Source organism: Crocodylus porosus, unplaced genomic scaffold (assembly GCF_001723895.1).
Source record: "Crocodylus porosus isolate Cpor-Errol unplaced genomic scaffold, CroPor_comp1, whole genome shotgun sequence".
NCBI classification, from domain to species: Eukaryota; Metazoa; Chordata; order Crocodylia; family Crocodylidae; genus Crocodylus; species Crocodylus porosus.
In genome coordinates, this window is record NW_017728931.1 from 51,793,063 (window position 1) to 51,803,675 (window position 10,613).

The window sequence follows — 10,613 nt, forward strand, 5'->3', positions numbered from 1 at the left end:
TTTTACATGCAGTCCCCCATCATCCCATTGCAGCAGCCTCTGTACTAGCTCCAGTGTTCACAGCAGGATCCAGCACTTGGGGCAACAGCTTTCCCCAAAATGTCCAGGAATGCAAAAGCACAGAGTTAGTTTGGTGAAGACCTGTTTCACCACATACCCTCTTTTCTCCAGGAGCAAGTCCATAGAACATGGAGAAAGACCCCAGCGTAACACCTTTACCATCTTTATCACCCATTTCATTCTGGCTAAAAAGTACATGGCCAGGCTGTAACAATAAATCTATGATCGGAGGGCACTCACTTTTCCTTAGTCACTTGTTCAGGAACAAATGATCTCACAGCCCTTAGCTTTGCCAGCTCAGAGAAACCCAGAGAGGCTGAAGCCTTAAACTTCCCAATGTCTGTCAATCTGTGGTGTTGGACCCATAGCATTTCATTCAGAGGTGCTGACCACCTGCAGCCCTCAGTATCTTTGGCTGGAGCCGCAAGTGCTCATTATCCTCTACAATTAGATTCCAGGCACCGAAAGTTCCCAACTCAAAATAAGCATCCATTTTTGATCCAAATGATTAGCCCAGAATAAAAGCCCAAATCTCCTGGGACCAGCACTGTTATAATTCAACATCTGTGTCCTAACACATTGGGTACGAGCACGTGTAACACTTAGAACAGTTTAAATGAAGTTCAAAGCTGAAGGCTGTTGAATCAATCTAAAGCTATTTTGAAAGCTTCAACAGTGTACCTGGAGAATCGAGTGCTATTCTGACCCATCCCCCGGTGCGAGAGCCCAGCACTTCAGTTGTGAACGCTGTCCCTAAATCAGTGGCGCTTGGGAATGGTTCTGTGTCTGAACCCTGTGCTGCAACAACTGAGAGCTGGTTTCAAATAAGTGACATTTTGGAACAGTTCAATTGTTATGGGTGTCCACACCTGTCAACAGACCTAAGTGCTGCCATAAGGAGCCTGGACTGACAAGGACAGCAGCAAAGAGCTTTCACTCGGTGGAGGGACTAAGCGTACAGCTGTACAGGCTCTGCAGTCATCCTGAGACTGCTGTAGAGAAACAAGCCCTTCCCACTTGTTCCTGCTTAGCACACACAACCCACTGGCTGGTCACATGGATACATTTTGAAGCATGTCCTGGCATACTCTCAGAATCAGTCACAGGCAGGCTCCTGGTCATAAGTGGTAGGGGGAAATATTTGTGGGGGAGCTGAGCCCACCTGACCCCTGCCCCCTCCTTTCCACAGGGTTGTTGCAGGGCCAGCACACACTGGTGCTGTACACGGCAGCAGAGAAATGGATGTATGCCAAGCTATGCCAGGCACCGTGGGATGGCGGTGCCATGGTGATGATGCTGTTGCTGGCCGCTGCAAAAAGTTTTGGGGGGGCTAAGCCCCGTTAGCCCCGGCCTTCCACCGCCTATGCTCTCGAGTGTGGGACAGGGAGCCTCTGGTATCTCTAACAGTGATGAAATGACATTTTTTCAGTATGCACAGTAGGAGTGAGTGGACAGGGCTGGTTGCTTGGTGGGCAGCGGTCTCTAGAGAGACCAAGAGACAGTACAGACAACCCTCACGAAATAAGACTTACTGCATGGCTTTGGCCCCTGGGGAGAGTCAAGAACAAAGATGAGCATAACGCAAGGAACAAAAGGGGGAAAGGAGATAAAATTCCAGATACCACCACACAGAGGCAGTTGAAGTACAATCTATATTATCTATATATTTTTATTTGTCATTGTATTTGCTTGTTTCTGCAGAGTATAACGTCACAAAGACCAAAATAGAGAGAGCGGCTTGTCGCTGAGCTCACATCAGTTATACACGATAGGTACAAAACTAGGTGACTCTGTCTTATTTATCATACATTTTTTCAGTCATTTATATACAAAGAACTACTCTACATGGAAAAATAATAAACAAATTCCACAGGTATGTTACATGATATAAAGGAGAGGGGAAGAGAACTACCAAGGGTCTATTAGTGGGACTGACTTTTGTTTACAGCCCTGGGCTACTGTGAGTTGGATATGCATGATCAAAGGGCCCAGAGGCCAAAATCTCAAGCTCTGAGTTTTATCATATGTGCACTTTTAATAGCCAAAGTGGCTACTGCACCAGTCATTGTTCTGGCACTTGCCCATCTTGAGAGACAGCAGAAAGCTTAGCAGAGATGTTTTCATATGGCGCTAAAAAAGGGTATATGGCAGCTGGCTGCGGTAGGTAGGACTCTACTTTCTACCAGGTTCCTTTGAAGGTAACTAGTGCAAAAGGGTTATGCTTTAAATGCCTACATACAGGAAGCTTCAAGAATATCCAGATCCTATGCACAGTATATGCAGCATACATTTTAAAATAATAATAATTAAAACAAAAAAATCCTTCCCCAGAGCTGAGATATCTTAGGGTCAACGGGGAAACCCCAGGGACTCCAAACTTCAGCCCATCCCTCCAACACAATGGAGGAACATTAGGGAGGCTTGCCACAAATAAATTAAACAGGAGGAAAGGTGTTGTGGGGGAGTGCTGCAGCTGGAAGTACAGGGGATGGACACCCCCAATTTAACAGAGGTGAGTCTATACTGCCGCCGCGTCTGCTTCCAAAAAAAAGAGTGAATATAAAATAAATAATCTGAGCACCATGGGGTGCTTGTGGATCAAAAGTGAAGGTCACTGGAAGGGAGACCCATTTGAACTTCATCTCTGTTTTTCAAATGGCTTGGAGGTGGGGAAAGGTAATTTTGCACCAAGCCTGTGAAAGGTCTGCTTATTGTTTTTTGTTTCAGTTATGTAGTAACTGATTTAAAAAAAAAGAAAATCATAACCTGTTGCCTGGGACTGCAGGGCAGACAGTCCTGGTAGCCAAAGACATTTGCTTTTAGACCTTCTGCCCCCCAGGGAGTTCCCCACACCACTCCCAGACCCCTGGACTGCTGTGTTCCAGAAACCTATTTACCTTCCCTCCAGCTTATTCTCAAAAGTATAATATGGAAGGCAAACCACATCAGCACTGATATCTCCAAGAGAAACACCCTCTGTTCTCAATAAGCCTGCCCCCCTCTTGGCCCGTATCCATTCGCCGCCAGTCAAACTGGACTTTGGATTGAGGTCAATTATAGGGGCATAGCTGCTGCTGTTAGGATCATACGTATCTATGTGAAAATTAAGGCACAGAAGAGAAAGGTAAGCCACATGCAACAGTCAGGCCCCAGCTTTTCCCCTCAAGCCTCCCCAACAGAGGGGCTGGGTGCACTGACAGCATGTGCTTGCTAACCACAACTAGCCAAGGGGCCCGAAACCATAATGGCTGCTTCAAATGCAGTGGCAGTGGTAGAAAGGAATGAGGAGAGGCCCACAGCCTGGAGGAAAGCAGCAGCTTCACATTCACCTCCCTGTTTTGGTTCCTTTTTTGTGGGCAGTTTTAATATGAGCACAAATAGTCACAACAGTAGCAGAAGTCCAACCAATCTATGGCACTTTGTTCCCCCCACATCCCAACTTTAAACCATTAAGAGGCATTTTTTGGTGCCTGGCAAGATTTTCAGCTCTTCTGGGGGGTCCTTTTTGTCTTCATTCTGCTGAACATCAGATTCAAATTCCACTGAAACCAAAGGGAAAAACTCTCATAGACTTCAATGGGTTTTGGCTCCAGTCTCTATTGTGTCAGTCGCTGTGGGGGCTATATCACATATTATGGCAACTCTACTCTGGAAGATCATGGAGGAATCACAAAGGAGTAAAACAAATTGGCCAGAACATGTAAACATTTCAGACTGGTCCAGCTGGGTCCCAAACAACAGAAAGGAGGGCAAGCAGGGAGCAGAACGTTCCTGTCAGGAAATCCCCTCCTTATAGCAATGCTCCTTCAGTTTCCAAAGCAAATCAATGGATGGCAAGCCTGAAAGAGGGATTTCTATAAGAAATGGGGAAGAGAAAATGGTGCATGTGCTGGAACTGAATCAGACGGTGCACACGTGTTTGTACTAAAACATCTAGGGCTGAAGTGTTCCGATACCCCATCTCCCCCAACTGAGAGAAGAGGAAGAGGAGTAGGAAACAAAGAACCAGTGACCTACCAATCATATTTAAACACTTCTAACCATAACTATTGTACTTTAATTATTGGTCATGGCTAGTCCTATGTCTCATTAGTAGCAGGAGCTGGACATACTATGGAGGAATTCTGCCTCTACAGTGTAGGAGACATGGGAATCCTAAGGAGCTGGTAACCATAAAAACCCCTTGCCCACAGAGAGAAAATATGCTTCGTATCTGCCCATCCTGCAGGCCTTTACCTGATCATCAGCTGGAGCCAGAAGGAAAATCTCCCGCTCCCCCACACCTCCCCACAAGTATCAAACTGTATAAATCAGTGCACAAGGGGGTGATGGACAGGTGCTTCCTTCTGAAGCATCTGGCAATGGCCTCGGGCAGACAGAGAACATGGTACCAGAGAGACCAAGGGTTTGGTCTGGTTCTCAGGAATTCTTACAGGTGTCTCTTGACTGCCTTTCCCAAAGGGTTCAGAGAGGTTAGCACAGCAGTACTGATAAAGAAAAGAAAAAGGAACTAGCAGCTACATTCATGTCAACTGCTATGGAGAAAGGAGCGTAAGTAATTTAGCTGCCCAGTTGGTAAGAAAACTTTTTTGGCTATTTCTGTGTTCCATAGCGCTTAGTGGGCGTGGGAGGATATGACCTCGCTTCCTGCACCCCCACACATAAAAGGGAAAAAAAAGAAAAATGGAAAACATGGTCCACTCTTTCCTAGGGCTTTGCTCCCCATTGCTATACATGTCTGTTGGTTTGAATCAGTCATTTGTGAAACAAAACCTGCTCCGGTTGATTTTTGCTTTAGAAAAATGGTTTGTGACAATGAAGTCCCAGCCACCCGTTCCCCCTGCTCGTGAAGTTTAGACCCACAAAAAGCTAATGGGAAGTGCTTGCTTCTGCATTGAGCACCATCCAGGAAGTGATATGACTAGTGTTGTTTGTTCAATAAATAAAAAGAAAGATTCCAGACCGGACTGGGCCATCATCCCTCATCAGCCTCAGGGGGCAACTGGGGATGGTGGTCCCTATTAGAACTCATCGTCAGAGCTCAGCAGCAGTGTCTTCTCATTGTCACGGCCACCCGAGACACTGTGGGAGCGTGAGATGACTTGGCCACCATTGCGCCATGGTGGTCCATGCTCCAGTGTCGACTGCTGGGTGTACTGCTGGTAGGCAGGGGAGAAGTTGTGAATGGCGTCCTGGACAATGTCATGAGGGTTCATGGTCTCCTTGAGGCTGCTGGAGATGCTCTTCATTGGGGCACAGCGACCTGAAGGGCAAAATGGAAAAGACCAATGAGAAACACCAAAGTCTTACAGAACTGGGTGCAAGGAGGAAGGGGAGAAGGGAAAAGCGAATGTTCATGCAGTGACCACCCCCTCCGACCCTAGACACTCCAGAACCTCCCGGCATAGGCTCCCATAAGTAAGTTTCAAAAGAAGTGACATAAAAATGGAGTGGGGTTTCTGAGAGAGGAGGCTCCCACCCACTGGAAAAGGACTAGTCACAACTATCTGAGCAATTTCACCTCAGCAGCAGACTGGAGACATATAGTGAAAATGGGATATGAACACAAACTGCTGACTACTCTTCCCTGCATCCTCATTCTACTGGTGAGCAAAAGGAAGGATCCAGGAATGCAGGGTGGCTTACAGTTTTGCATTCATTTGAAAGGCAATTGTCTGCAAGACTGAGGGCCTCAGTTCTGAAGGGAACTCAGAGGAGACGGGGGGCAAGAGGGCTGGAGACACAAGTCTAGGAGGCAGAGGCAAAAGGAAGCATTCCAGATAAGACAGAGGCATGTGCCTCACACACAAGGCAGAGGGAAGCACAGGCAGATCAGGGGGATGTGGGGAAATTGCAGGATACAGAACACAGGCACAAGGGGAGGGTGCCTGCTTCCCATCCTAGAACTTTACTAAACCCATCCTCCCAGCTGCCAGGGGACCACTCCCAGCAGGAGTTTCCAGATTCTCTCCCACCTCCAAAGGACAAGCTCCTTGAACTGCCTGGAAAGGCTGCTAGCATTTGGCAATGGCAGGGGGACACTGTCTCACATATAAGGGTTGACTGCTTTCAGCTCTCTGGCTCCAGTTACCATGCTCTGCAGTTTTAGCTAGCCCTAAAACTTAAGTGCATCAGTACTACAGGCCAAAGTCTCAGCCTGCTAGCCAGGCCTGCCAGAGGCATCCCATGACATCATGCCACTGCCCACCAATGAAGATTTGCTCAAGCCACCGCAACCTACAATACAGGGGTCCTCAGGCATCTGCACTAAGGACGGGCAGCTGTTTACACACAAAGAAGGACAGTGAGAATCTGCCTGGTAGCTCTCTGTAGGGAAGGGGCAGGATATTGGCGAGGGGAAGGATGGGAAACAAAACTGAAGGACATTCCAGTTTGGAGCAGATGGAATGATCACACAGACAGCTCTACACCTACCGTACGGCCCGTATGATGGAACAGCTGCACCAGAAACCAGTGGCCAAAGCAAGGGAGAGAAAGAGAGAGAGGGAGGGGAAAAAAGGGAGAGAGAGATAGAAAGACGGGAAATAATAGGCTGAGCAAGCAAGTTATTCTCAGCCCCACCACAACATCCCCCAGGGCTGGTTAACAATTTATCCATCCATTTAACCCCTGCAGCCTCTACAGCAACAGCGTATCATGGAAGAGGGCAGGAATCCATTAATTGATTTCCACCCCAACACCTCTCCTCATGTTGAAACGTCTTGGCCCCTCTAGAGCTGTGAGGCTGGCTGGGATGGAGTAGTTGCTTTGTGACCTTCAAGAACACCTGAGCCTACTGTCTGCATGTGACACAAACCCCCAACCCTAGCAGGCAAGAAACCTCATCCCATTATCTGGAAAAAAAAGGGAAATACACAGGCTGAACACAAGGCAACATGCTCCATCTAAGCCAGCTCTCACAACTCTCTGCCGATTCCTTCTCCTCTGGCCAGAGGCTGGTTCTCTGGCCTTCTCTGCCTTCACAGTGCCACTACTTGAAGATCCCCCTCCCTCACACCCAGTGCACTGACAAAGCCCTGCACTGTCATCCCTGAGTGTTAAACAGGAGCTGGCTCAGGCCTGTCTCTTGTACCAGTTACACAACCTGACCTGGCGGAGTTTCCCTGCAGTTACACAGGAAGGAAGACAATACACTGTCCTCCAGTAGGAGGCTGGTCTCACAGCTGTGAAGTCTGCAATGAGCTGTCATGGGTTGAGAACTGGGAAACTGAAAAGGGAACACTAGAAATGAGACAAGATTCTGTTCTGTGGGGCCTTCGCACATTAGGTCTGTGTAAACATCACTGAGGAAAGAACATGTTAGGAATACTGATGCCCACCCCTCTCGCTGCCAAGCAAACACGCACCCTGCTGGGCCACGGTCTACTTTACCTTGTGCATCAAGGCGTTTGTCTGCATAGACCTTGTAAGTGAAGGCATGGCGCAGAGCAAGGGCTGCAAAGAACATCTCCACACAGATGATGAAGTCCTGGTAACCGGCAGCTACAGTGCCCTCACCCACAGACACGTTGGCTGAGTGGATCTTGGGGATGGCGCCGCACTTCTCCAGAATAGCCAGCAGCATGCCTGAGCGAGGTGACAAGGCCAAGCAAACAAAGAAAATTAAAGGCTGACCTCATACTGCCCTACAGAGCAGCGGAGGCCAGCTGTCTGTGCCAGCGCACTGGCAGGAAACTCACTTAACTTAGGGACTTGTGCCAAGGAAGCCAGCAAGATGCTCCCCCTCACCCTGTCTTGGTAGCACAAGAGCAAGAGACGTGTTGGGAATTTATAAAACAACAAATGTAAGCACCAGCAGCATTTCAATGTGGACCTTTCTCCTAAACATTACTCATAAATGAACTGTGGAACTTGCTGCTGTAGAATATTCCTAAATTCAGAAAGGGTGAAAAGGGATTAGACATTTCTTAAGAAATGCTCACTAGCTAGATTATATTAAAAGGAAAAATAAATCTGCCTGTTTCAGAGTATGAGTTGGTGACCAGCTGGAGCCAGGAAGGAATTTCTTTCCATGTTGGGGGTAGGTGAATTATGACTTTTCAAGCTTTCTCTGGATACTGTGCCCAATGCTGAATCAAGATAAAGAACTAAGTAAACCATTAGCCTGTTCTGAAACAGTATTTCCTTATGTATATATGTGCTAACCCTGGACCTATAGGAGTTTGGTGGCTGTACAAAGTGTTCTAAGTTGATGAGCCCCAGAACCAACAGAGAAACAAGATAATGATACAAGACCCCCCAAAAAGGAGATCTAGTGGTTACTCAACCTCTTATCCAGGGAAAGGGGAAAGCACCTCACCTTGCCAAAAGGACAGAAAGATGACAGACTTGACCATGAAGAACTTGAGGACTGGGCTGTAGGGGCTGAGCAACTCGCGTGTGGCAAAGTAGAAGAGAAAGAGGGCATATAGTGCCAGGCTGACTGAGATGTTGTAGATGATGGTCACATAGAGGTAGCCACTGGTGACACTAAAGCAAAAGCAAATATGAACTCTCAGAAGCTCAGACATCTCCTTTAGTACTTTACCCGGGACAAGGTTCCTCTCCCCTCCTATATCCCTACCTGTCCACCCACCAACTAGCTCTGCTCTCCTGGAGCTCCTTTCCACTCCATCCATCCTTCCCTGCTTCCCTCCCTTTTCATACACCCTCTCTGATCCCAAAAGCCCTTTCTCCCCATGTATGCCCTCTCACCCTGTCCCATGGCCTTAAATAATTAAATAGACCCTAGTGAAGCCAGACTCTTTCCTTCACAGAAGCACAGAACATCAGGCACGTGCAAGAGAGACATCTCATAATGATCTAGTTTGCTTACTCAAAGTCACCATCCCGGTACTTGCCAAAGACCTGGAGGATGACAGTGCTGATTGCCATGAGGGGCTTCACCACACAGAACTGCAGAGTGGCCTAGGGGAATGAGAGGGAGGAGGTGAGAGGGAGTGTATGTGAAAGCATCCACATGGTACACGACATGCATAATACACACGTTGGCTTAAATCCATAAACAACCAATACTGCCCATTTCAGTTGCCCTCAGGGCAGTTTAGCTGGGAGGGGAGGGGTATTCCAGGCCTAACCACAACACAGCTCCTGCCATTCATTAATCATCTGCTCTTGGGACTTGCAGAGCTCAGAGCATAAGGCGAAAGAGTCAGAGAGTGCATATGTACACACTTCGCTGCCCATCAGAGCAATGAAGCCTGTGACGTCTGGGTTGTTGCAAGAGGTTGCTCACTTACAAAGTTAGCTCACAGGCTGGGTTGTAACAGAGATAAAGTGACCCACTCTGTGTTTTAAATCCTGGCCTTTATTTGCAGTCAAACACTCTATGGGTGAATCCAATAGAAAACACCACAAAACACTTGATCAGATAAAACACACATCTATGAGCTGCACAGAAGACCCTTAACACTATGACTCAATCTGAACACATGACTTTAAATTACAAACAAAACAAAAATATTGAGCAGCATCTTGGGGAAAGGTGGGATGGGAACAGGACTCATGTCATTTGCTAGCATGTGGTCAATCCCCTTAGAAGAAACAAATGTGGGAACAGCTGTGCAATTTAGAGAGGATGTCAGCAAATAGAAACATCTGATGGCAACATCATTTGTCACTAGAACTGTCAAAATGCCTAAACAGGTTAGATCAATTCTGCTTTCACCTACATGAACATTACACTCAGTCTGGAGGGAGAATCATCATCAAGGCACCAAGGGATTTGATATCAGTTCTGTCTGCTCTGGCAGTAGATATAGAGCAATGCTCCTTAGCACCTCCACACCAAGAGTGACATCTCTAAGAATGATTTGTTTCCAGAGACAAAGGAGAAGGAGGTGAAGTTCCAGTTCAGCAGTGGGAGAAGGTAAAGACCCTAGACATGCCACTGGAGTTTCCCTTAAGCAGAAAGGTTCTACTTGACACTGACCTGTGGTCACTTAAGAAGGGCTACATGGAGGGAAAGGAAGCCAAGATAAAGAGGAATACTGTTTCTGATAAGATGCAATTTGCTGGTGGTCATAAGACTTCACAAGGAGATTAAAAACCCCCAACACAAGCCAGTTGGTGAGTCACTGCAAAGATGCAAACAGAAAAAGGTCAAGCAAATTGGTAAACAACGCCTCTGAGCTTCCTCTCCTTCCCATTCAGGGACTGTTTAACCATTTCCCTGCAACTCAAGCCACAAACTTTTATTTTTAGGCATTTCCTGAGAAGCAAAGCGTTAAGAAATATGGGAAGTGCACCAGTGGCACATGACCCAGACAGAAGGGTCACCAGACACAATTCAGGGGAAAGAACCTCTGAGCAATGCCATCCCAGGGAAGACAACTCTCCAGCCGGCAGTGGCGTTCTGCAGGGCTCGGTCCTCAGGCCCACACTGTTCAACATCTTTGTCAGTGACTTGGATGCGGGGGTAAATAGCACCCTGTTCAAATTTGCTGATGACAGTAAGATGTGGCGGGGGATGTGGGCATGCTAGGCAGGAGGAATAGGCTACAATCAGACCTAGACAGGTTACAGGGGTGGGC

At 47.4% G+C, this 10,613-nt stretch overlaps 1 protein-coding gene across 2 annotated transcripts in view; it reads right to left on the minus strand.

The window, feature by feature from the left end:
- Nucleotides 1-1,704: 1,704 nt before the first annotated feature.
- TMEM184B (transmembrane protein 184B) overlaps nt 1,705-10,613 on the minus strand; it is a 23,705-nt gene continuing 14,796 nt past the window's right edge. The window contains exons 5-9 of one of the 2 annotated variants that reach the window (XM_019544916.1): nt 8,897-8,988; nt 8,381-8,550; nt 7,453-7,647; nt 6,496-6,519; nt 1,705-5,323 (exon numbers count right to left, since the gene is read on the minus strand). In XM_019544916.1, coding sequence (XP_019400461.1) covers nt 5,082-5,323; nt 6,496-6,519; nt 7,453-7,647; nt 8,381-8,550; nt 8,897-8,988 — 723 coding nt within the window. In that variant the 3' untranslated portion in view covers nt 1,705-5,081. The remainder of the gene's footprint in view (nt 5,324-6,495; nt 6,520-7,452; nt 7,648-8,380; nt 8,551-8,896; nt 8,989-10,613) is intronic. The other variant, XM_019544917.1, reaches the window with a different exon arrangement.